We start from the raw sequence: 27498 nt of genomic DNA on the forward strand, positions 1-27498 counted from the left end.
TAGGTGGGGGAAACCCTGTGTCCTTGTGCACTCTCTCCCTCTGTGCAATTGCTTGAGAAAATAAAGTGTATCTGACTTGCTGCACTCAACCTGAAGAGTGAGAACTGTGTTTTTCTCCGATGCTTAATTACACTTGCTTTGGCCCTGGTCCTGCAAACTCTTAGGCATGTGCATAACTTTAGTCAAGTGATTAGTATCAAAATTCTGTATATGCATTAGTGTTTGCCAAACAAGGGTTTCTAACTTTCACATCCCTGATGTTAACCATAGAAAATATTGAAAAAGCACTCTGAATTTTACATTATCTTAAAATCTGCCAAAGGAATTTTTGAAGTGATTATGTCATGTGTTCATGTAAAGTTAGAATATATGGAGTGACTGCTAGTCATAAAAGACTTGTGTAACATGATTTGAGATTAATTTACGTTTTAAAAGTGTGCTAAATGTGCCATGGTGCACAGCACCAATAATCCATTATGCGGGAGGGTGCCTTTACTCTATTTGCGTTCTCTCTCTCTCTCTCTCTCACACACACACACACACTTACAATTCCAGCAGACATAGAATCGTAGGGTTAGAAGGAACTGCAAGGGTTATCCAGTCTAACACCCGCCCCTGCCCAGATGCAGGATTTGTTGTGTCTAAAAAAGCCACATGCCACACACCCGGTCGTCATCTCCGAGCGAAGGGAATGCATGGGAAACTTTAGCCTCCGCCCCCACCTACGTATGCAGTGTGCACTCCAGCAAAGCAATAAGACGTGGCTTTTACATCAAGCCTCCAGTTGATGAGCCGCATATCAGTGGATCTGCTGAACAGCAACCATATCTCACCCAAAAATAAATCAGGTCTCCCACAACGTGCGCTCCTTATCAGGATCAGTCTCTTTCTAACGCACATAGTACTCGTGTGTCAAATCAGCAAGATACACGTTTCAGCGCAAAACATGGGTGGATGACATCATTAAAAAAAATCTGCTCTTGGACTAAATGCATCCCACAGCATGCACGAGATTCCGAAGAGGCGGAGACTCGTCGCAAAGAAGCTTTTGGGCAGCAGGAGCCTTGGCGTACCCTTACTCCTGCAGCCACAGGCCATTTTTTTAGAATAACTACCATACCTGTGCGCTGCAAAAACACTAGCTCGGCCTGCTACCGTGAATCGCAATTAGTAACCCTACCCATGAACCTCACCGCGTGGCAGCCCCTCCACCACCCTTTATTGCTGCAAAGTGCTATGGTGATGGATGCATAGTAGATCGCAGCTCCCTTGGTGCAAGCTCGGTGCCTGCTGGCGCTTTCTGTGCCGTTTCCCCCACTGGCTTGCGCCAGCCATGTTAGCAGCCACGCAGTCCCATGAAGACAGGCAGAGGCGGCCCTCACCCCACCACCCCCGGGCGGTGGAAGGGGGCTCCTACACGTCAGACATGCCAGTGTGGGCCTGCCTCCCCCAGTGGAGTGTCAGCAAACGCCTTCCTCTTCTGCTCGTGCAACTCCTACCCCATTTCCTCGCCCACCCCCGCGTCTCCTCTCCCTTCGCCGCCTCGCCGGGCGGATCCCAGAGCAGACTAGGACGAGGAGGGACAGCAGCCCGGGCGGCTGGGGCATGCTCAGTAAGAGCCAGGCACGGGGAGCAGAACCCGCCGGGGAGCAGGCTTCGGCGCTACACCCTCTTCCTGCCTCTCTCGCTTGCGTCAGACCAATGGTGCAGACGCTGGGCTGAGGACCCGCGCGTGGCGCGCTCGGCCCGGGAAGCGCGGCGGTTGGCGGGGCCGCTCTCGGAACGCTGGGACAGCCCTCTGGAACGCTGCTACACTTTGGAACGTCCGCGGCGGCCCCTCGGCTGCTGGCGGCGGCCCGCTCCCGACAGCGGCCCCGGAGCCGGTCCGTCGCGCGGGTCCCGCCGGGTTTCGGTGAGTGGCCACCCAGGTGCCCGCAGTTCGATGGTTGGTTCGGACCGCGATGAGCCGCCCGTCCTCCGCCGGACCCAGCGCTAACAAACCCTGCGGCAAGCAGCAGCACGCCCCGTCCCCCGCTGCTGCCCCCACTGCCGCCGCCACCATCTCGGCTGCCGGCCCCGGCTCCTCCGCGCTACCCGCCGCGGCCGCTGTGATCTCAGGCCCCGGAGGAGGCGGCGGGCCGGTCTCGCCTCAGCACCACGAGCTGACCTCGCTGTTCGAGTGCCCCGTCTGCTTCGACTATGTGCTGCCCCCGATCCTGCAGTGCCAGGCCGGGCATCTGGTGTGCAATCAATGCCGGCAGAAACTGAGCTGCTGCCCCACGTGCAGGGGATCCCTGACCCCAAGCATCAGGAACCTGGCCATGGAGAAAGTGGCCTCGGCTGTCCTCTTCCCCTGCAAGGTAAGAGCATTCTCCAAGCCCTTTGCCTGCTCCGGCCGACACGGTCCCAGGGGTGCCTGGATGGAGCTAAACTCCTTGTGCCTGTGATCGCCTCTGGACCGGAATGCTGCTGTCACTTCTGCAGAGCCACAAAGCAAAGGCTCCTCCAAGAGCTGCCAGTAGGGAGCCCTTGCCCCCTGGGTCACTAAGAAGGAGATCTGCCCTCTCAACTCCCGAGATGTCGCAGAATTTTGCAGAGAGGCGAGATCGTGAAAGTTTCGCCTCTCCTTTCCAGATTCCAGTCAACAGAAACATTCTGCACCTCTCCGCCATACCAGAGGGAGGCTCATGTCCTAGTTATTTATATGGCTTTTAAACAAATCCCTGCCCCCTTTCCCAGCAGAAGCAGGAGAAGCTCCCCACATCAGTACGAGCCTGAGGAACCCCAGTAGCAGCCTGTCTCACCCCATTCCAGCAGAAACACAGGGGGTCTTCCACTCCCAGCCCGGTCAATAGACATATGGCCTCTTGCTAGGAGCACAGTTACTTTCCCCAGGAGAACTTTGGGGGGGGGGGGGACCCACATGAGCAATAAGAATACAGAGAATATATATCCTATTGTTCTTTGTCTTAAAGATACCGACAGCGTGGCTCTTCTGCATACCTGTTTACAATTTAGAGCTGCTGTCTTGCCTTAATCCTGTTTGATAGCCATGCTGCTACACAGTGGCATAATGCGTAACTACACCATTAAGGCTTTTAAAACAATCAACGATTAAAAATTACATAAGCATCTAATTTTTAAAAGTAATATCTCACACACTTAGATTCTTGCAGAGACCTCTTTCACGTTGCAGAGGGTTTAGACCACTCTACTGTATTATTCTTCATGCAATATACTGTTTCTTTTGTAGGACAAATGGCCATCTCTAATTAAATCACTGGAAAGAAGTAGGGGGTTAAGGTTTATATAAGTAGGCCTGTGATTTAATTTTGTGACTAAGAGGGACACAATATATTTTAAAAGTCATGATCACTGAATACATTTTACCTATTTGTTTAGAACACTATTATAATTCCAAGAGATCAGAGAGAAAAAACCTGTCCTCTCATTTTCAGTTTGCTTACTTTATGCCTATAGACAGCACTTTCGTATTTAATCAGTTTCACATCTTTCCCCTGGCATAGTTCTCTGTAGTTTGGGTGGGTCTCTCTTACAGTACCAAGGGACAGAAAAATATTTTAAAAAATAGGTAATGTGATTGATAGACCAAGGGAATCAGAGACAGATGTAGTACCTGAGACTACTGTTCATTCACTTCTGTAATTGATTAGATTTCAAATTGTCAGTGTCCTTTTAAATAAAGTGTTGATCACTCCAAAATAAGCCCCAAAGAATATTTAGAAAAGTTTAATTTGAATTTAAGAGCTTTGGTTTTCTTTGGTGTATCTGTTCATTGAAAGTAGATTGTGTGAAATATATCTTAAAATATTTCCTTATGGAAATAAGCATACAAGGTGTATTATACAGATTCTTGCTACATCTAGCAGAACTTTGATTTTTACAAACAACCCCAGATCCTGCAGTTAGCCTGCACACAAGCTCAAGAGTTCATATTATCACATCTACTTGAAGAACTGGGGCAATAGGAAATGTTACAAAAGGAATAGACTGTTTTACTCCATTGCGTTAATGTAGAGCCTTGACTGGAGTTGATGCTTATAGTGAATTTTCCTTCTGGTTGAAAAAAGTGACAGCAGGCCATTAATGGCTGCTCATTTTCCACCCCCCTGTATGTCCTGTGTTCTACAGCTAAGAGTATTTTTGTTCACTCTGATTTTCCAAAGTGAGGCTTGTCCTTAAAACTCCAGTTTGTTTTACATATTCCTTTTTAAGTATTTTTTTTCCTCATGTCCTGCCAATATTTAAGGTTCTGTAGTTTAGTTTGCAGGGTCACATGCAGCCAACAGCAGCGCTCCAGGAGTGATATTTACTTCAGTTCTTAGTGTCTGTCATCACCTGTTTTTTAAAACATTTTATTCTTACCTGGAATTCTTACTCATTGGGCTCAAGTTCTAATGCATAATGTGTCCAATCAAAAGTATCCCACCCACCCCCGAAAAAAGTGAGAGCTCTTTTAGGCAAGGCCCTGAGACTTGATAGCAAGATACATAAATAAGTATCAGAGGGGTAGCCGTGTTAGTCTGGATCTGTAAAAGCAGCAGAGTCCTGTGGCATACCCACTTCGTCGGATGCATGTAGACATGTAGATATTTACCCATGAAAGCTTATGCTCCAATACGTCTGTTAGTCTATAAGGTGCCGCAGGACTCTTTGCTGCTTTTACATAAATAAGTGTTACTGATGTTGTTTTCTTTCACTAGAGGAGTTAAGTCAGTGCTGGGTGGAAAGTCACTAACTCCTGTTCCACCTATGCACTGGTCTCAGTGTAAAACCTGAGGTGGATTGTATGATCATGATCTGTGAGGGTGTTCTTAAAACCTGGCTGGGAACGTTGTGGGGATATCAGCAGAATATTAGCTGTTGCAGCATAAAAGTTGCCTTGTGCTGAGAAGTCTCTTTCAGGCCAGCCTTGTTGCCTGGTGCTGAGAAGTCTTTCAGGACAGGTCAGACTCTTCTTTTGGCCAGTGTCTTGCCAATCAATTCCAAAAAACTATTAACCGTCTAGAGAAGCTGTGAGGAAGTTAGGATTTTCTGTAATATTTTTATGAAACACCTGTGTACTTTGCATTGCTACCCAGAGGAGGAAAAAGAGTTAAGCCTGCTCTTGGGAGCAGCACACAGGACATGAGGTGTGGGTGTTGTCTTGCTGTCTGGGCTGCAATGAATAGGGTTGTTGAGGAACTAGCTGGAACCTGCTGAAAGCAACCCCTATTAATGCAGAGTCCAAAAGAGACAATGGAAAGCCTCAGGGGCCAGAACATTGACACCTAGGAAACAATGGCCAGGAGGAAGGTGGTTTTCTCCCCACCTCTCAGCAGGGAAGTTGAGAAGAGACCCCAGCTTGAGAACAAAGAACTGATCTGGGACAGCAAGGAGTTAAGGCAGGGGTGGGCAAACTTTTTGGCCCAAGGGCCGCATCTGGGTATCGAAATTGTATGGTGGGCCATGAATGCACACAAAATTGGGGGCTGGGGTGTGGGAGGGAGTGAGGGCTCCGGCTGGGGATACAGAAATTAGGAGTTCAGAGTGTGGGAGGGGACTCCGGGCTGGAGCAGGGGGTTTGGGTGTGGGAGGGGGTCAAGGGTGCAGGCTCTCGGCTGTGCTTACCTCAAACAGTTCCCAGAAGCAGCAGCATTTCCCCGCTCTGGCTCCTAGGTGGAGGATTTGCTAGCCAATGGGAGCTGCGGGGGAGGCATTTGTGGCAGGGCAGCGTGCGGAGCTGTAGGAGCCAGAGGCGGGACACGCCACTGCTTCAGGGAGCCGTGCAGAGCAAGCCCCCCGACCCCACTCCCCAGCAGGAGCTCAAGGGCCAGATTAAAACATCTGAAGGGCCGGATGAGGCCCCCAGGCCGTAGTTTGCCCACCACTGAGTTAAAGAGTTTGCTTCTGGAAGAGGATGGCTGCTGTCATTTGGGTGGACAAAGAGAGAGAGAGAGCCTGAGATGGAATCCATTAGATTAGAGCTTGGCTTGCTCATGGCACTGGTTTGACCAGAATTGACAGAACTTTTCTCTCTTTGCTAACCCAAGGACGTTCTGGTTCTGTGTGCCAAGTGACTAATAAATTCTTACCTTGTTTAGAAAAGGCTTCCCATATCACAGCAAATGCTCACTGAGACCATTGCGCCCAAAGGGTACAAGCCTCCTACAGGATTCTGGCTTGGCTAGATTCCTTACAGGGAGCGACAGAGAGAGACAAATACTCAGTCTTGGAGGCCATGGGCCTGTCTCTGTGGAACTGTGTGACCCCGGGGGATTTGGTATGCTTAAGAGTCACTCCCAGGGGACTGGTCATAGGCTAGAGGGCAAAGACCAGACCCTGTGAATCCGTGAGTGAAGCAAGAATGCATGAATATTTGGTTGTGTGACTCTCAGCCAACTGCATTGTTTGGAAATCTAAAGTTGTAATAAACATTACTATTGCTGGATTTCCTTCAAGAATGATTTTAAATTACCACAGGGAGGTTGATGCGCAAGAAGTCTGATAATCAGCACTTAATTGAACTATAGTATAAGTGAGTTTATATTAAATTCCGATTGCTAGCAAGACCAAGAGATATGATAGTTTGCAGTTACGGGAGGATTTCCAGGATTTTTCTCAGATTAATCAAAAACAAACAATGGCAGGTTTGTTTGGCAGTTTGTAGGGGTAGATGCTCTGTTGGTTTTCAATTTAAATAATATTTACTGTGAGCTTTTCCTTCTCTCAAGGCCTGAAGTTGTGAGTCTCTGGCTGCTGCTCCATGCAATGCCCCAGTGTACATTAAGGAGGTGAAGTAATTCTCACAGTGGAACTCCACTGCTGTACCTGTGAAGAATCTGGTAAATGCCCTTTGTAGTACAGTGTATGTACGGCTCTGCTAAGTCTCCAGTTCCTATTTTTAAAGCTTTGCAAACAGAACACATGCTGTACTAAGAAGAGGGCACTTACCTTACACTCCATAGGCCAGCTACATGCTTCAGCAGTGTGGAGCATCATACATCACTAGCATTAAATGAATTTCACTGATTTTTTTTTTTAATTGACTACTTTCGTTCTAGTTTGCAGTAAATTGGATGCAGAATGTCTCTTTTGTTCTTACTATTTGGCACAGTCATCCTGCCTTTATGAAGTTAGAAGTGTTTTGCGAGGTAGCTTAATTCTGTTTTTAAAAGAACTATTTAGCCATGGGAGTGGGGCATCTGTTACATCTCTTCAGCCAATTTTCTGTAGTCCTTCAGAGAGAGAGAGAGGGATGAACAAGCTGTCCTGTCACTAATTATAGTTGACATCTTTAGATTTAATTCGGAACTTCACAGTTTTTCAGGTAGGCAGATTAAATATTTAAATCTTACTGCATTTTTAAACTGTTTTCTTTTAAAAACTAAGTGAACTGTTCTGAAGTACATATCTTTCCCAATATAGGTTTTGGAGATGCAAATGTAATTCAATTATTCTTAAAACTTTAGCTAGATATCCTTTAACCCTTTATACTTTCATAATGTCTCAAAGCACCTGACAAGACAGCTAAGCCTCACAACAATACAATAATGGCTGAAGCCAATAGTGGTTGTGACACCGAATGGTGTTGCTTCTCTTTGCTGTTGAAAGTAACTTCATGACAAGACGTGAGAGAGAATGCTTGATAACAGAAGGAGGCAGAACATAATGACCCAGTTTGAACAGAACACTTGTTAAGATCAGGTTTCAGAGTAGCAGCCGTGTTAGTCTGTATTCGCAAAAAGAAAAGGAGTACTTGTGGCACCTTAGAGACTAACAAATTTATTTGAGCATAAGCTTTCACTGAATGCATCCGATGAAGTGAGCTGTAGCTCACGAAAACTTATGCTCAAATAAATTTGTTAGTCTCTAAGGTGCCACAAGTACTCCTTTTCTTGTTAAGATCAGTACTCTTACGAAGGGTGCCATGGGATATTTATGGTCATTAATTCTGTATAACCTCTGAAAGCCAGTCCATAGCCATATAGTGCCCCATAACAATCTGCAAGATTCATTACTGACTCAGAGGGAAGAATGACACCTCCTGAATGAATCATCAGTGCCACTTACTTCAACATTTTAAGTTCAGTGACAGTCCTTGGTTGGGACACCTATTTAGCTTGTGAACTAGATCACAGGACAAGGTGGGATGAGTTTAGGTGTTTTATTGAGTTTTTAGGAACATAGGAGTCTGTTTCTCTCTATTCCGTTTTCAAATGAGAATTAATCTCATGATTGTAATATCATGGAATGTAGAACTAAAACACAGCTTTTCTTTTTAAATCCAATATAGGAAGAAGTTCAGAGAGTCAGATGCCCCGCTGTGATGCATTCTTGGCCTAAAAAGACCGAAACATTCCATGCATTCTTTTCAGATATGCTTGCTTGCCTAGTTTTCATTTTTTAAAGTATCCTGTCTTAATCTTCAGTGACAGTTAGTATTTCCTAGTTGCCCTTAACAAAATCAATGCATCACTCCCCAAAGCAACTATTCTGATCACAATATTACAGTTCATTTTGTATTGAAACTGACAAGAGGCCCATCTAGGCTGAAAACCTGCCATTGCCAGGTTGAACTTATGCTTTATTGTATTTATTTATTTATTTATTTATTTATTGCTGCTTTATGATGATTAAAGGAGGCCTGAAAGGGGTGTGTGAATGTAGATGTTAAATACTGGAAATGTCAAGACTTGTCTTCTGTTGCTGGAGAGCATCTTGGATGACTCAGAAATGGGCACAGATAGCTTTCTGAGACCTTACCTGAAAGGATGATTTTTTTTCCCCCCAAGTTCAAAAACACTTACTTACATGTCTCCTAGCCTCACTGCTAGTGGTAGGAAATACTTACAAGCGATTACAAACCTTGGTGAAAACAGCTCCCTCTACTCAGGCTTTCCTTTAATCAAGCTATTTTCTCCATTTTATAGTGATATTTTTAGCAAAGCAAATACATTTAACCAGTTCACTTTACAGGATAAAACAAAAGATTGGCTTGTTGATTCTTTAACCAAGTTCTTTTCTCTCCTGTTCTTTAAATAAAAAGGTGTAACCAATAAAACCTAAAAAGATTTAAACAGTTTGAATAAAAAGCACCTCATCTCTTTCTGAGTCAAGTTTCTCCTCTTTGGTATATCTGTTATTAACCTATCGGTTCTCCAGTTGGCCAGAAGCTCTCGGCACAGATAAACCCTGACTGACTAATGTAAATAAAACTAAGCGGAATTTTTTTTGCGCCTTCTTTAAACATCGTAAAGAAGCAAGAAAATGTACACACACACCCTTTCCCACCCCACTCCCTTTTGCAGCTCAGTTATCTTGTTTTGGATAGGGTCATGGGAAACATTAAGTACATGGACCTTAATAGTTTAATTGGAAAAAAACTTTCCTGCAAACTACTACTAATTGTGAGACAGAGACAATATAAAATAAGGAGTGGAAGAAAACAAGTAGAAATAATCTTACTGTCTGTTGGGCACTTATATCCTTCCCCTCGTCTCTAGAATTGTCTCAGACTTTCTCTTTGGTCTATTTCTGGGCAGTGAGTCCCAGCAGATCCACTGTTGATCTTCAGTGCAGATGCAAGGCAATTCAATTCACAGGAAGTTCCAAACTAATAGTTTAAGTGCTGTGTCAGTATACATTTGGGAAGGACGCCAGCTATGGTGAATTGAGTCCACATATTCTTTAAAGTGTTCAATCGTTGCTTGAAACATATGTGGAGGTGTAGATAGCACAACGTTAATTACAAAGCTTAAATTTGCATTTTGGAGCCTTTACTTCTGTTGCAGTTGAGGAAACCATTTTTCCAAAATTCTTTCCAATATTACCTTTGCAATTAACTTACCTTGCTTGGTATGTTCTGACCCTGCAGAGCTACTCTGATACCATTAACACTGACTGAGAAAGGGGGAGGGATGTAGCTTAGATTGGAAGATGGAATAATTGGGGGGGGGGGGAACCATGGTGACTGGATAGCGCAGAGACTTACTTGGTGATGGGATTTGGAGCTTTTCATCTCTGTCTTACGAGTTCAGATGTAGCCTGAGTGACTGAAAGCTGTTAACGCTGATAGTGTTCAGTTGCCTGTGTGAAACAGGCTGGGACCTGATCTTGCATTTCTTTATGCATCCAAGTCTCCCACAGGAGGCCTATAGAAAACATAGAATTGGGTCTTTGCCATATATAGGCACCAGTTAGTACAGGGTCTGAAGAGCATGCCAGAGGTGGATATGAAAGATGGAGTGGCAACTAACTACTCCTCTATCTTCCCTAACTGTTGGAGAATGGGGAGACGGCTGGGGTTTTCCCGGGCTGATGTTTCTGCTCTTTGGAGCTCCATCCTTCGCCTCAGCCTCTGGCTGGTAGGAATCTGCTAAATTGGAAATCCTACTTCCTGCTAGCTGTTGGGAAGTAGAAGGAGCTTTCTGCCTCTCATGGATGGAAAAGGGGTGGAAATACTAAGAATCTCTTCTACTTTCTACTCCTCTCCCAGCCTCTCTTTTTATGGGGGAGAGGGGGTGTCTTTCTTTACCACGAGTAATTTCTATGCTGCTGCACATACTCCTCCCAAACAGCAACAAAGTGACATTAACTGGGGTATTTTTCACTGGCATTTGTCTTCCATGCTTAGAAAGCATCTATTTATTGTTTTTACAGTGCCCAAAAGTGTACAATAGAGAAAACAGAAAGGTTTATAGGAATGGGGTCATGTGGTTTCTTTCTTTTCCCTGTGCCCGTTTGGATGGGTTACAAAGGCTTTTTGAAAATATATATAGCATTGTATAATTATCTACTTGCTTCTTATGGGCATTATGAAAGAGGTGAGTCTTACAGGAGATAAGTGTTAAGTCACTGAAATTTTAAAACACTTACGGAATGCTCTAGGCGTGCTTTTCAAAACTAGAAATGCACATCATCCTCTGACTCAAAATCCTCGTTAAAGACATGCTGAAATATCATCTTGCTACCTTTCCTCTTTTAAATAAATATGGAACTGGTTAGCTGTAGAAAAGCGCTGTTTAGTCAGGGAGGCTTTTTTATTTGGATTTAGCTTCTCTTGTGGCCTCAGGTGACTTTGTAAGGATGCTGTAGATTGGAGAAAATAAACCTTGTGAACGCACAGACGTATGAAGGGCTATTAAAATCTAATTAATTATTGCCAAATTTCATCTTCCTAAGCAACTGAACTACTGCAATGTGGCCTAGCAAACTGAGTGGTGCAATGTGCTTTTATAGATGAACTACTTATTCAAAAATTTGCAGTGAAATAATTAGAGTTTTAAATGCTGCTGTTTACTTTGAGCTATAAAACCGCAGAGACTTCATATATTTACACGTTAACCAATATTTGTGTATTCTGCAATATTTTAGCATTACCTTTCATGATAGTACTTCACAAACAGAACCATTCATGCCTGAGTGATCATTGCTGTGGCCACAGAAATGACAGAACCCTGTGCAGAACTGCACTTTTGATAGTGTTAAAACACATGCTACTGCCTGCTTGTGTTTTAGTTTATGATAGAATTTGCTTCAGATTTACACAGCCATAAACTTAGTCCCCTTGTATTAGCTTTGAGGACTCTACTGGGGAGAATGTCTTCTATACATTTGTAAAAAGAAAAGGAGTACTTGTGGTCCCTTGGAGACTACTAACAAATTTATTTGAGCATCAGCTTTTGTGAGCTACAGCTCACTTCATCGGATATGAAGTGAGCTGTAGCTCACGAAAGCTGATGCTCAAATAAATTTGTTAGTCTCTAAGGGGCCACAAGTACTCCTTTTCTTTTTACAAATGTATAGCTTTCCCAGTCAGGTAAATACTATGCCAATTGTTTGGCATTTCATATTTATGTGATGCATATTATTTACTCTCTTCCCGGTAATCTAGCACTGATTGTGTCCCATGACTTCAAACCTTATTTTAAATCTTTCAAAACTAGAAAGGTAAAACAAGCATTCTTTCGCTCTCAAGTGCATGGTTGGCTGGTTCTTGCTCACATGCTCAGGGTCTAACTGATAGGCATATGTGGATGAGGTTAGACAGGAATTTCCACCAGGTTAGATTGGCAGTGACTTTGGGGGTGGGGGGGGGGAGTTTTTTGCCTTCCTCTGCAGCATGTGGGTGTGGTGCACTTGCCAGGATTATCTCAATCATTTTACTGTCATTGTAGGCATCTCAGGCAAAAGTGCATGTCAGTCCCTTCTATTTTCTCACTGTGGTGCATAATACTTTAGCATCCTGTGGGCTGTGATACTTCGGTCTAATTTCAGTTGTTGGGGTAGTGTGTGCGTGCGGGATGGAGTTGGTGGCCTGTGATATAGGTGGTTTGGTGGTCCCTTCTGTCCTTATGCTTTATGATTCTGATTTGAATTACTTATTCCATTTGTCCAAGATCTAACAAGAGTCTAACATCAGATTATACTTTCTAATTTTGAGGCACAACAGGTTCTTTTAAGGCTTGCAGGACACAAGGCTGTGAAAGAAGTAGATGATGTTTTGACATTTTTATTAATAGTTCCAATTCTGCTTTCATTTTCTATCTTTTCCTGATGGATGTTTATTTTCCCAGTATTTACCCTTCTGATATTTTATTGTTCTCATGTTTTGTTTTTTAATGTGTAGACCTCGCTTCTATGTGGAGCCCCTCTGCATTGTTTGCACTGTGCTGAATTGAGGTTGATCGTTCTGAGTGAAGTTACTGGCTTCGTTTTACATAAAATTGTTTGGCCTCCGCGTAGTTTAGCAGCAGCAGAAAATGCAGCTTTGCTAGAGAAGCAGAGGTTTGCGAAGGGTGCTGTAGGGCTAGCTACTTCTAACTAAGAAGCCTGCTAACAAATGGAAGGTACTGGAGCATACAAGAGACGGTTGGGATTCAGGGCTGTGACACTCTATTTAACAGGCTTAGAAAAATATCATTGTGGGTTGGGCATCTAAATCTATATTTAACTGAATGCTTCACGTGGCAGGGATGAGGTCAAAAGCTAAAGCAGCACTCTCACATACCATATAATTTTGGGCAAGGCTTATCCACATCACCAGAGCTCACACTTTTCAAATACTGAACATCCATCCGGAAACTCCTATTTAACCCTTTGGGGCACTGTCCTTAAATGACAAATAAGAGCGTTATGCCACGAGAGCAGATTTCCAGCAACAAAGTGCAGCGTTTGGGGGCTGTTGAAAGTTGGTTTTTAAAAAATTTGGTAGGTGATAGGCTATGTTTTTTAAAAGAAATGTAAAGTACTTAGAGTGATGGTTCTTCTAACAAATCACTGTCCCTTCACTTGGACTTTCTCTAAAATACTGCCTTTTCTGTGCCACAAGCATCAATATACTTGAACTTTAGTTCTCTCTTGCATTCTGTTTTGTTTTAACTTCCAAACAAGTGTGTCACTATCATAAAGACTTATTTGCACCATGAGCAGCAATAGGGCTAAAATCTTTTCCGGGGAAGAATGCTTAGGCTTAAGACTGACTTGTTTCATGTCTGCCTGCACCTATCACTGTGTGTCTGGAACAATCTTCTGTTGCATACATGAGTGTGCAAACAGCAGTGCTGCAATCCTGACAAATTGCAGCATTTGGCCTCAATTGTGGCGCACCCCCCCTTTTGACACTCAGACCGCTTCTTTCTGCTGTCACTGTGGTGGTGCAGAACTCATGGCTTGTCTGCTCACTGGCATACCTAAACAAATCTCTTAGCAGAGGATTAGTGGGGGGAGGGGCGGATACAGTAAATGCATTAACTCTTTAGTGACATCTGAAACAGAAGTCTGTACTCTGGTGTTATTCCACTATACACGTTAGCAGCATGATATGTATAATAACTGAGATGATATTGAATCTAAGCCCTTGTTTCTCAGGCATTTAACCCTCGGAACTGAAATTCCTTGTGCTTGTTCAGACTCAGAAATAATTGTTTATTTTTTAAACATTTGGAAAAATTGCATTTAACCTTGATTTTTTTAAAAATTGGTCAGATAATTATTAAGAAACAACCGGTTTTTTACTTGTTCATATCACCAGAAACTCTCTCCAGACTTGTTGGTATTTTCGTATTTGGTATTTAATTCAGCTTCTAGATCACTGAGTTTTTGCCATTCTTACACATCAAGCTGGTAGCTTAGTCCTCTGTCCCATTCCTTGGGAAAGGGGCCTTTTTTTATTATTATTATTTATTATTATTTTTGCTTCATTTTGGTATCACCTCTTAACTCCAAGGATTGGGGAACATTTTGGATAAAGGGTATTATGTTTAAAGATTCAACTCACCTGTCCTCTGTAAGATGTTCTAATAAACATCTAAGGTCCTCCATCAAATCTTGACATTCCTGATATTGCTAACTTAAATAAAAACATCCTTTGGGGCCTTCTTTGTATAATGTATAAACAAAGGGTACAAACCCAATTTAAAAAACAAAACAAACTTTTGGGGGTCAGCATTAACCTTGTCCACTGTGAATCTTCCCTGATCAGCTATTTCTATTCTTTATGTGAAGTTCCTCTTTGAATGTATGATTTCTAGAGTTCTGACGGCACAGCCAAGTATATTTTTCTCTTCCTTCTGAAGGAAGTGTAACCATTTCCCCCTCCACACATAGAATCATAGAATATCAGGGTTGGAAGGGACCTCAGGAGGTCATCTAGTCCAACCCCCTGCTCAAAGCAGGACTGATCCCCATGTTATACCAATAAGTTAAAAACCAGCAGGATCTTATTAAAGGGAAAAAGGCAAAATACCACATTTATTATGAATACAGAAAGAATCATAGTAAGCAGTTAGTTATAGCTATAACATTCCATTCAATCTCATATTTATTCATACATTCATTCACACACACACACACACACGTTCTGCAAGGTAGTTATCATAGTTACCAGCCTTAGAGTTGTTCATGCCAAGCCACTGGCCAGCTGGCCTGGACATGAGGAGGGAGCAGGGCCTTGTCTGATGCTCCTGGAAGTTGGTTTGCAGAATCAGACCCCAAAGTTCTCACTTTCTAGAGTCCATTGTTATAGGAATTTCTTCCTATGCCAGTCTATGGAAATTGCTTCATCATGCTGTTGCTGAATCAATCAGCAGATAGCACGTTCCTGTGACGGCTCCGTACTGCTAGATGTTATCTTGTTCTTTGGTTTTCCCATTCTTGAGGCTGTTGGGTGGATTCCAGTCTGCCCTCCAGGGGGTCCTCTGGTTATTTCCACTTGACGCCTTCTTCAGCCGATGGACACTGGATTCTTAGGCTGGCACCTCCCTGATCATTCAGTTATTATCCACACCAAGCATCCATCCACATACATCCTCTATCTCTATTTTAATCACAACTGTTAATACAACAAAAGGGCGGGGAGTCTCTGGGTGCTGTTTCTGTTGTTACAGAGTATTGCTTTGAGTCTCTCTCTGTGTGAATTGCTTTGAGAACAGATTCTGTCTAGACTCTGTCTAGAATGTATTAATGCAATTAGCAGCTTGCAAGTTTCACACATAGAGGGAGAGAAACAGTACCAAAAGCCAAGAGACCTCTTAATTAGTAACACCCTGGAATTTAAACTATGGGGAATCAAATTCATTTGTGATTTTAATACAAAACTTCTTTAATATGATCCAACACCCAATTAAATCATCCCAGCCAGGCCTTTGTCAAGCCTGACCTTAAAAACTTCTAAGGAAGGAGATTCCACCACCTCCCTAGGTAACGCATTCCAGTGTTTCACCACCCTCCTCGTGAAAAAGTTTTTCCTAATATCCAACCTAAATCTCCCCCACTGCAACTTGAGACCATTACTCCTTGTTCTGTCATCTGCAACCACTGAGAACAGTCTAGAGCCATCCTCTTTGGAACCCCCTTTCAGATAGTTGACAGCAGCTGTCAAATCCCCCCTCATTCTTCTCTTCCGTAGACTAAACATCCCCAGTGCCCTCAGCCTCTCCTCATAACTCATGTGTTCCAGTCCCCTAATCATTTTTGTTGCCCTCCGCTGGACTCTTTCCAATTTTTCCACATCCTTCTTGTAGTGCGGGGCCCAAAACTGGACACAGTACTCCAGATGAGGCCTCACCAATGTCGAATAGAGGGGAACGATCACGTCCCTCGATCTGCTGGCAATGCCCCTACTTATACATCCCAAAATGCCATTGGTCTTCTTGGCAACAACGGCATACTGTTGACTCATATCCAGCTTCTCGTCCACTGTAACCCCTAGGTTCTTTTCTGCAGAACTGCTGCCGAGTCATTCGGTCCCTAGTCTGTAGTGGTGCATGGGATTCTTCCGTCCTAAATGCAGGACTCTGCCCTTGTCCTTGTTGAACCTCATCAGATTTCTTTTGGCCCAATCCTTCAATATTTCTAGGTCCCTCTGTATCCTATCCCTACCTCCAGCGTATCTACCTCTCCTCCCAGTTTAGTGTCATCTGCAAACTTCCTGAGGGTGCAATTCACACCATCCTCCAGATCATTTATGAAGATATTGAACAAAACTGGCCCCAGGACTGACCGTTGGGGCACTCCACTTGATACCGGCTGCCAACTAGACATGGAGCCATTGATCACTACCCGTTGAGCCCAACAATCTAGCCAGCTTTCTATCCACCTTATAGTCCATTCATCCAGCCCATACTTCTTTAACTTGCTGGCAAGAATACTGTGGGAGACAGTGTCAAAAGCTTTGCTAAAGTCAAGGAATAACACGTCCACTGCTTTCCCTTCATCCACAGAACCTGTTATCTTGTCATAGAAGGCAATTAGATTAGTCAGGCATGAATTGCCCTTGGTGAATCCATGCTGACTGTTCCTGATCACTTTCCTCTCCTCTAAGTGCTTCAGAATCGATTCCTTGAGGACCTGCTCCATGATTTTTCCAGGGACTGAGGTGAGGCTGACTGGCCTGTAGTTCCCAGGATCCTCCTCCTTCCCTTTTTTAAAGATGGGCACTACATTAGCCTTTTTCCAGTCGTCCGGGACTTCCCCCGATCGCCATGAGTTTTCAAAGATAATGGCCAATGGCTCTGCAATCACAGCCGCCAACTCCTTTAGCACTCTTGGATGCAACGCATCCGGCCCCATGGACTTGTGCACGTCCAGCTTTTCTAAATAGTCCCGAACTACTTCTTTCTCCACAGAGGGCTGGTCACCTCCTCCCCATGCTGTGCTGCCCAGTGCAGTAGTCTGGGAGCTGACCTTATTCGTGAAGACAGAGGCAAAAAAAGCACTGAGTACATTAGCTTTTTCCACATCCTCTGTCACTAGGTTGCCTCCCTCATTCAGTAAGGGGCCCACACTTTCCCTGACTTTCTTCTTGTTGCTGACATACCTGAAGAAACCCTTCTTGTTACTCTTAACATCTCTTGCTAGCTGCAACTCCAGGTGTGATTTGGCCTTCCTGATATCACTCCTGCATGCCCGAGCAATATTTTTATACTCATCCCTGGTCATTTGTCTAATCTGCCACTTCTTGTAAGCTTCTTTTTTGTATTTAAGATCAGCAGGGATTTCACTGTTAAGCCAAGCTGGTCGCCTGCCATATTTACTATTCTTTCTACACATCGGGATGGTTTGTCCCTGTAACCTCAATAAGGATTCTTTAAAATACAGCCAGCTCTCCTGGACTCGTTTCCCCCTCATGTTACATACACAAAAACCAGCACATCAGTGGAAACACTAGATGATACAAAGTCAGGAAACTCCAAGATGCACTTTTCATGAGGCCCTTACACAAGGGCCAAGTACTGGTTGCTATGAGAATGGTCACTTGACATTTCCTAACTGTGTTGCATATAAACTTAATATATAACATTGTGTATTCCAGCAAAGTGACTCAGCTAGTGACTGGGAATAAAATGACTCTAAATAAATCAGTGCATGAAAAAGATAAGGGATGAGGTTGAGAAAAGAAGTTTGCCTCCCCTGTTATGCTCCAGTCTGAGACATTGTTATTCTTTAGCCAGGTGGAGAGTGAAAACTCTTGCTTAATCCTTTTTCTTTTGAATTGTGGATGTACATATAGTGGAGGGCTTATTGCTGTCAGTGTAGAAAGTGCTCTGGCTTGTCTCACAGCTGTGACAATGGTGATAATCAGGTGCTGGGATGAAGGGGAAAAGCTTTCCCATTAAGGGACTGTTGCTGTGTAAGGATGAAGAAATATGTGCTTTGTTTAAGGAGTGTTGAATTTGCTATAAGAATGTAAAGGTGCACTTTCTGATTTAAAACAAATAAATACATGTCTTTACCTGTGTGACTCAGGGACTATTAAAACAGAGAGCTTTAAACAAAAATCTCACTTATTTAGGCTTTCACCTTACTTGTATGGTGAAAATAGTCAGTTTCACTCCCTTTGATTCTCATGCAGTGGCAGAGTGAGACTGCAAACATTTAAATTAAAATAAAATCTTTCATTGAATGGGACATAAATTCTAGTAATGCTGCACTTTCTAAGTGTGTGTTCTAATAAAATATTCGTGTTTATCTAAGGGCTTGCAATTCCCATTTAAAAGCATATGAAGCAGGAATCCATTTGAGGGTAAAATAAATCTCAGCTCTGAATCCAGAGCACTTAAAAATATAATGTAAAATTTAGAATGAAATGGGGGCTCTTACTGATGCTGCATTTTGCAGTTCACAGCTGGGAGCTTTAGAACATTAAATCTGCGTGTATATCTTGATGGCCTGTGTTTTGTCTCCTTCCAGTATGCCACTACAGGCTGTTCCCTGACACTCCACCATACAGAAAAGCCGGAGCATGAAGATATCTGTGAATACCGTCCCTACTCCTGTCCATGTCCTGGTGCCTCCTGTAAATGGCAGGGCTCTTTGGAAGCTGTGATGTCCCACCTCATGCACGCCCACAAAAGCATTACCACCCTTCAGGGAGAAGACATAGTCTTTCTCGCCACGGACATTAACCTGCCAGGAGCCGTCGACTGGGTCATGATGCAGTCTTGCTTTGGCCACCATTTCATGCTGGTGTTGGAGAAACAGGAGAAGTACGAGGGTCACCAGCAGTTTTTTGCTATTGTGTTGCTCATTGGCACTCGCAAACAAGCAGAAAACTTTGCTTATCGACTGGAGCTGAATGGTAACCGGCGCAGGCTGACCTGGGAGGCAACGCCCCGCTCCATTCACGATGGGGTGGCTGCTGCCATCATGAACAGCGACTGTCTAGTTTTCGATACAGCTATAGCACATCTTTTTGCAGACAATGGAAACCTTGGCATCAATGTGACTATTTCTACGTGTTGTCCGTGATTATATCTGTGTCATTAGTGAAACCTAGGGTTGTCTGGGCATAGTGCTTTACATTCTTAAGGGTTTTTTAAAGTGATATTCAACTATGTCTTCATATATATCTCTTAGGATTCCTAATTTAGCCAACATTTTGTAACAACTTTCTCTTTGGGTTTTAAGTCATGGCTAACCAGACAAAATGAGTGTGTGTCCTGTCAATCATCTGAACCGGAAAAGGGTTTTTTTAGAATTCTTGGATGCTTTTTGAAGATTTTTTACCACTTTTTAAAAACAACAGAGCTTCCATTAGACATATGTCTTTAATAGACTTGAGGGTCTATTTTTCTCTTTGAAGTGCACCCAAAGCTCCCCTTAAGAGGAGTTATCCAAGGGGAAAACAGACACCTCTTGACTTACTCCCCCTGCTGGGCTTTTAAAAAGAGAATAAACAAATAGCTTCAAGTGTGGTACCCATGAGAGGTTACTGTGACTCAGAGAGGAACAAAAGGTACTTTGGTGTAGGTTCCCTTGCTGCTCTGATTCCCTTTTCTTTATTTTAAAAAAAGAAAAGAAAAAGAAAAAAAAAACAGTTGTGTTGGATCACTTGCTGTGTCTTTAAAAATGAAACAGGCCTGATCCTGCACAGTGTTGAGCATCTTCTGCTCCCATTCACTTCGTTTAAAGTTGAGTATGCCTGGAACATTTTACAAGGGCCCTGGAACAGGTGCTAGTAAAGCAAGAGGTGCATATCTAATAGTTCTCAAACAGCTAGCAGTTGACCATATAGAGGTGCATTCAGGTTGTTTACATGTGGCTTCCCCTGGAGACATACTTGATTATTGATATTGTCAGAGACTGATTAGAATAATATAGTAAAAGCTTTATGGCTAGTGTCATGTCATTTGCTATTTAAGTTTTTGTTGCCATATTTACTTTAGTTTTTTAATAAATATTTTGCAAAAACAACATTGTGTGGCGTGTTTAATTGATAGAGGTGCCCACATATTAAAGTTTAATTGTGTGAATTTATGGTGGCAGCTGTTGTTTTCAAAGTTGTTTTACTCTCTGTACATGTAAATTTTCTCTTGTGCTACTGTGAATTGAGACCACATTCTCACTCTTAAGTGTCATTTACATCAACTTTTAATCTGAATCAAATCAGAGGAAAGGATACCACATTATGGCCTGATTCTGTAAGCTCTCCACATGCAGAACTTCCATAGACATCAGTGAGAGTTCCACATGTAGAAGGTTTGCAGGATTGGGACGACAGTTTTATTATCCAGTTAGGCTATATAGAGAAAAAAACAGAAAATAAGCAGATTTAGGTCTTTACACATGCTGCTTCTTCCTCCAGAAAGGGTCTGAGATCTAGCACATCACCTTCTTAGAGAATAGTAGAAATCTGACTTCCCTTTAATAGAGTAGCAGTGTCTGTGACCATATGGGACAATATACTATGTGCTCCAAAATGGAAGAAGAATCTGATATTCCAGGCAAAATGTTTCCTTCCTTTCTATGATCTAGTTCATATGCGGAGGGGGGCTTCTGTATAACTTCTTGAGAATGCAAGCTAGTACTCCCAAATAATCCACCAGAATCAATAGTAGGATATGTATTAGTTTGTTTTGTGGTTGAGGGTTTGTGAGATCATGGAAAGAACTCCCTGGAACTATTATCTAATGACACACTATAGTTCAGGGTCCTATTGGTGGATCTCACACTAGCATAACTCCAATGACTTCAACTCATGACTCCAGTAACTCCATAACTCCAGTGACTTCATTGAACTGATTTACACTGCTGTTGCAAGATCAGACTTAGGCTCTGGGTCTTCAGAAGGTAATGCCTAGGCTCTGCGGAGGACCAGTTAACCAAGAATTCTCAAAAGCAATTCACATTCCAGTAGCCTAGCAATGCTTACAATGAAAAATGGCACGTTTTCCAAATTTTGCTGCAGAAGGCCCTTAGTTTAAGCATGACAGAATCACAACAATAATTTAAACAGAACTAAAATGTAAAGTGAAAACGAAGTCCTGGTTTGTAACAGTATTCATGAATCCAGATTAAATTTCCCTAACACTGTTTGTAAATCACACTGCACAATTCATGGTAGATGATTTAACACCTTTGTTGGAGAAATGAAGGTTCACTGGAATTAAGTGTATTTTATGAAGACTTGGTATACCAATTTACTCACATAATTAAGACCTGAGACATCATTTAGTTCTTGTTAAATTAGTTGTGGGGGAGGTCCTTTCACTCTGGATTTTACGGTGCCTGGTTTTGGTGTTTTGCTGTATCTATTGCTTTGAATACAGAATACGTAACCCCTGCTGCCAAGAAGTTAGAAGTGTAATCCATTTAGACAATAAACTCAGATAGCTGATACTTGATCCAAAAACCAGATTAACTTCTTAAGGAAGCAAACCTGAAACATATTCTTGGAGACCGTTTTACCAGTGTGACTCTCTGATGGCTATAGCTCAGGGTTACAAAAAGAACACGCTAGCCATGCAGTAGTGCGTCAAGGAAAAAGAAAGTAGCACAGGTGCAAGGTCATGTCCTGTTCTGGAGTATATTAGATAACCCCACGGAAGCCAAGTGAACTTTTTATTAAAGAAGTGACCAATAAGAAGAGAAGCTATGGAGTATGGAATTGGAAACAAGTCCTAGAACCACATCTTCGGACGTCTCTGATCATACTTCTTATCTGTCCAGCATTTTGACAACTGACAGAGAAATACTTTACAGACCAACAAAACTGATCATACTTGCTGCTCCGCTATGGCATATTCTTAAAGAGTTAGTTAATTCCAGCCGCAGAAGATAATACTGGTAACAGAGTATTTATTTGCTTATGAAGCTTTTTTTTTTTTTTTCTTTTTTTTTTAGTTTAACCCTTATCCTGCTGGCAACTCCCCCTGAAATGGAATTATTTCCATTTTAAAAACAAAATGAGTTGAAAAGACTTGTAGGGATTGGCTTCCCACTACAAACGTGTAGAGGCTAAAGCAGTAAACAGGGAGCCAGAATTCTACGGTCCATTCTTGGCTGTGCCATGGTCATGCTGTGTGCACGCAGGCAAGTCATTTAGTCTCCCTGTGCCTCAGTTTCCCCATCTTTAAATAGGAATAATGCTTGCGTCTTTTTGTTATGGGGCTTAAGTAGTGTTTGTAAAGCAATTGATAATCATATGAAAGGTGCTGCCTAAAAACAAATAATGGCTAACTTTTATAAATTGATATTTAAACCAGGCGTGGCCAACCTGAGCCTGAGAAGGAGCAGCGCCTCCCACCCACCAGCAGCCCCACCAGTCAGCACCTCCCCCTCTCTCCCCGCACCTCCCAATCAGCTATTTTGTGGCATGTGGGAGACTCTGGGGGCGGGGGAGAAGGAGAAGGCAGGCTCAGAGGAGGGGGTAGAAAGGGGTGGAGTGGGGGCAGGGTTTGTGGTAGAGCCAGGGGTTGAGCAGTGAGCACCCCCTGGAACATTGGAAGATTGGCACCTGTAGCTCCAGCCCACAGTCGGTGCCTATACAAGGAGCCGCATATTAGCTTCTGAAGAGCCGCATGTGGCTCCAGAGCCACAGGTTGGCCACCCCTGATTTAAGCAGTCTTAAATTTCTAAGAAACTTACATTTCAAAACTATATAATTTTAAAAGTAGTTTTCATTCACTTACTTGCCAGGTTCTGAATTCAGGTTCTTTGGTATCTCCTGTCAGAGCTGATCCTATCGCAGTCACCTAAAACAATAGATAAAGAGATGTTAGACTTCTGTAATCAGTCAGATCCACACTGTCATGAATTCATCTCTTAGAGCGGGGTGGGCAAACTTTTTGGCCCGAGGGCCACATTGGGGTGCGAAACTGTATGGAGGGCCAGGTAGGGAAGGCTGTGGTTCCCCAAATAGCCTGGCCCCCGCCCCCTATCCGACCCCTCCAACTTCCTGCCCCTTAACTGCCCCCCTCAGAACTCCCAACCCATCCGACCCCTCCAACTTCCTGCCCTTTAACTGCCCCCCTCAGAACCCCCAACCCATCCAACCCCCCCTGCTCCTTGTCCCCTGGCCACCCCCTCCCGGGATCCCCTGCCCCCTGGGATCCCACCCCCTATCTAACCCCCCGCTCCCTGTCCCCTGACTGCCCCCCCCAGAACCTCTGCCCTATCCAACCGCCCCCTGTTCCCCGTCCCCTGACTGCCCCCCCCCCAACCGAACCTCTACCCCATCCAACCGCCCTCTGTCCACTGACTGCCCCCGGGACTCCCTGCCCCATACCCAACCTCCCGGCCCCCTTACCATGCCGCTCAGAGCAGCATATCTGGCTGCTGCGCTGCCCAGCCAGAGCCAGACATGCTGCCGCTCTGCCCTGCATGAGCACGCGAGCACGCAGCCCCGCCGCCCAGAGAGCTGCCCTCACAGCGGCTTGGCTGCGGGGGAACAGCGGGGGAGGAGCTCAGGGGCCGGGCAGGACGGTCCCGCGGGCCATAGTTTGCCCACCTCTGTCTTAGAGGGTGAATAACAGTTAAATTCACGTAAAACTTTTCATATGGTGTTTTTATTTGTAACAAGCCAACATATATAATGTGTCTAATATTTAGCATGTATATGGGCTTGTCTTCCCTTCATTGTTAGCTTGAGCTATAAATCAAGTTTTGTAGCAACCCATTTCCCATCCACACACACATTCTAGTTCAAGAGATTTAAGATCCAGCTAGCTGGCCTGTGGAAGAGGGGAGATTGAAACTCAAGTGCTCTGACACTAAATAGTAATGCAATGGGAATGGAACAGCTGCTAACCCAGTCACTCTGTGTAGGCCAAGTGTTGTTTTGCAGTACAATCACTCACTCCAGTGAGGCTGGTTCAAGTGGAGTAAGTCGAGCTAATTGACGACTGTTGCAGTGAACCTCATCGTACTGTACAAACCTCTAATCCTCAACTCTTCTCTGTGTTGTATTCTGTTAGTGAAGAGTTCATGAATAGTTTTTTTTAAAGCATTGCAGCTGGTCTTCTAAGTGTATTTTCAGCATAGTTGGTGGCCATTTTTACCATATCCAGGAGACTCTGATTATTTTGTGAGGAAATGCATGTTACATATATATTGAAGCTGAACATGGAATTTGGCATCATTAGCAGACTGCATATTGATAATACAGTAGTGAATTTAGGACATTGCAGTGATTCAATAATTATTATCAAATTGATCAAAATAATGACCCTAAAGCCATGAAGGCATCCCTAATGAGGCTCAATAAAAAGTAATTGCTGGTAATTGTTACGACTTCACTACTGTAACCATTGCTTCCAAGGAAGGAGCTCTAAATGAGCAGTGGTTTTCTAGGTTGTGACTCTCTCTAGGGGAAAATCTCTTGCAGGTTTGATTCTATTTTACCTTTAAGGTTGTCTTAATGCCAATAAGTTATCAAAGTAAACTCTGCATTAGTGACTTTATTTATGGAACTTTGGGCTCCCAAATGGGGTAAGTGTTACTTTTGCATGTACACATCAGAAATTTACCTCCCCTCTGCTAGCACAAACGCCCCTTGTAATCCATAATTCCCTCCCATAAATGTGTGCCATTTCCAGATTGCTAGAACAGCTGCCAAGCTCCCACCGATTTTCCTCATATTCCTCCATACTACCTCATCCCTCCCTCCCAATCAGGTCTCCCCTACCCTATATCACAGTTCCTTCATCTTGAATCAATAAAATAGTCTTAATCCCAATGATAATTACCAATGTGTACCCCAGAACCTGTAATTTCTACATCTACCAAATTTACAACATACATAGATACCCATTCACATAAGTTTTCCTAAACATTACAGGAAAAGCACTGGCAACTGCTGTTTGCAATCTGACACTACACGTCGCTGTACAGAACACAGTAACGTCTAACCAATACATATGGTCAGAGTTAAGACTGCAGGTCTGTTTATGATGAGGGTGGGCTGTGGTTGCAAGGGAGGTGTGGTGGAGGTTTAGAAAGAGAACAAATGAATGGAGTGCAGATGGAGTTTTAAATGATGTAACTTCTTGGACATCATACCTAATGTAAAAAGCAAAGAACTAAAAACCTTAACTCTAAATAAGCACAATTTTGTGTATGGGTATTGGTTTAAACTTATACCACTTAGCACTCTCCAATTGAAGCAATATTTAGGGTATGTCTACACTATGAAATTAGGTCGATTTTATAGAAGTAAATTTTTAGAAACTGGTTTTATACAGTCGATTGCGTATGACCACACTAAGCGCATTAAGTCGGCAAAGTGCGTCCTCATTACCGTGGCTAGCATCGACTTACAGAGCGGTGCACTGTGGGTAGCTATCCCACAGTTCCCGCAGTCGCCGCTGCCCATTGGAATTCTGGGTTAAGCTTCCAATCCCTGATGGGGCAAAAACATTGTCGCGGGTGGTTTTGGGTACATGTCGTCAGGTGCCCCTCCCTCCCTCCGTGAAAGCAATGGCAGACAATCGTTTCATGCCTTTTTTCCTGGGTTACCCATGCAGACACCATACCATGGCAAGCATGGAGCCCGCTCAGCTCACCATCACCCTACGTCTCCTGGGTGCTGCTGGCAGACGTGGTACTGCATTGCTACACAGCAGCAGCTCCTTGCCTTCACGGCAGATGGTGTAGTAGGACTGATAGCCATCGTACATCTCCTGGGTGCTCCTGGCAGACCTCAGTGAGGTTGATCGGGGCGCCTGGTCAGACATGGCTATTCTCCTCTTAGAGCACCGAATGGGAGCCAGAGACTCCAGGTCATTCTATTCTTTAAGTTTCATCTCATGGAAATTCAGTCCCGCCTGGAATATCATGTGAGCTGGAGGCTTCGGCCTCAGGCTGCTCTCCCAGCCGGCAGCACCGCGCAGTCGCACCTACCCCAGCCTACTCCTTGCTCCCATGGCTCATGAAGCCTGGACAGTAGTAAAGAGCAGTTCAACTATAGGCTGAGCAAGTGCAGAACGGTAGTAGAATGTGTCTTTGGACATTTAAAAGCTCGCTGGTGCTGTTTGCTGACTACGTCAGACCTCAGCACAACCAACATTCTCATTGTTATTGCTGCTTGATGTGTGCGCCATAATATCTGTGAGAGTAAGGGGGAGACGTTTATGGCGGGGTGGGAGGTTGAGGCAAATCACCTGGTGTCCAATTTTGAGCAGCCAGACACCAGCAGCCAGGGCTATTAGAAGAGCACAAACCCACCCCCTTTGTTGATTTTAATTCCCTGTAAGCCAACCACCCTCCCCCCTTCGAAATAAAGCAACTATTGTTTTGAAACAATGCATTCTTTCTTTATTAATTTTTAAAAAATGAGATAACAGACAAGGTAGCCCAGGTGGGGTGGGGGAAGTGGGAAAGAAAAGGCCACATTTCTTACTGTAGCCACACTAAAAATCAAACTGTTTGAATGGCAGCCTTCTGTTGCTTGGACCATCCTCTGGAGTGGAGTGGCTGGGTGCCCGGAGCCTCCTCCCACCCCCCACGTTCTTGGGCATCTGGGTGAGGAGGCTATGGAACATAGGGAGGAGGGTAGGCAGTGGATGCAGCCGGTGGTCTGTGCTCTTGTTGGCTTTCCTGCAGCTCCAACAGATGCTTCATCATGTCCATTTGCTCCCCCATTAGCCTCAGCATCGCATCCTGCCTCCGCTCTTTGTGCTCACTTAATTCTTTCCTGGCCTCTGCCATGGAATGCCTCCATGCATTAAGCTGTGCCCTATCAGTGCTGGAGGACTGCATGAGCTCAGAAAACATGTAATTGCGAGTGCATTTTTTTCGCCTTCTAATCTGCGATAACCTCAGGGACAGAGATGATAGGGGGAGCGTAGAAACATTCTACGCTCTACGATTCTGGGGGGACTGCATGGCCACCTGTGCTGCTGAGTGCTGCTGAGCTCACCACGCTGACGAAACAGGAAATGAAATTCAAAAGTTCCCAGGGCTTTTCCTGTGTACCTGGCGAGTGCATCGGAGTTCAAAGTGCTGTCCAGAGCAGTCACAATGGAGCACTCTGGGATAGCTCCTGGAGGCCAATACCGTTGATTTGCGTCCACACTACCCCAAATTCGACCCAGCAAGGTCGATTTTAGCACTACTCCCCTCGTCGGAGAGGAGTACAGAAGTTGATTTTAAGAGCCCTTTAGGTCGACGGAAGGGGTTTGGTTGTGTGGACGCAGTCATTTTTAATTCGACCTAACGCAGCTAAATTCAACCTAACCCCGTAGTGTAGACCAGGCCTTAGATGTCACTTAGGGCCTG

The 27498-nt window shown here is 44.0% G+C and overlaps 1 protein-coding gene across 1 annotated transcript; it reads left to right on the forward strand.

Annotated features, from left to right (window-relative positions):
* The first annotated feature begins 1411 nt into the window (after positions 1-1411).
* Positions 1412-20076, forward strand: SIAH2 (siah E3 ubiquitin protein ligase 2). Its single transcript, XM_074962947.1, has 2 exons — positions 1412-2360; positions 18694-20076. The coding sequence occupies exons 1-2, from the start codon at positions 1962-1964 to the stop codon at positions 19249-19251; spliced, it is 957 nt and encodes a 318-aa protein (XP_074819048.1). The 5' UTR covers positions 1412-1961; the 3' UTR covers positions 19252-20076.
* The last annotated feature ends 7422 nt before the right edge of the window (positions 20077-27498 follow it).

The sequence above is a fragment of the Natator depressus genome, chromosome 9, assembly GCF_965152275.1.
Source record: "Natator depressus isolate rNatDep1 chromosome 9, rNatDep2.hap1, whole genome shotgun sequence".
In the NCBI taxonomy this organism is placed as follows: domain Eukaryota; kingdom Metazoa; phylum Chordata; order Testudines; family Cheloniidae; genus Natator; species Natator depressus.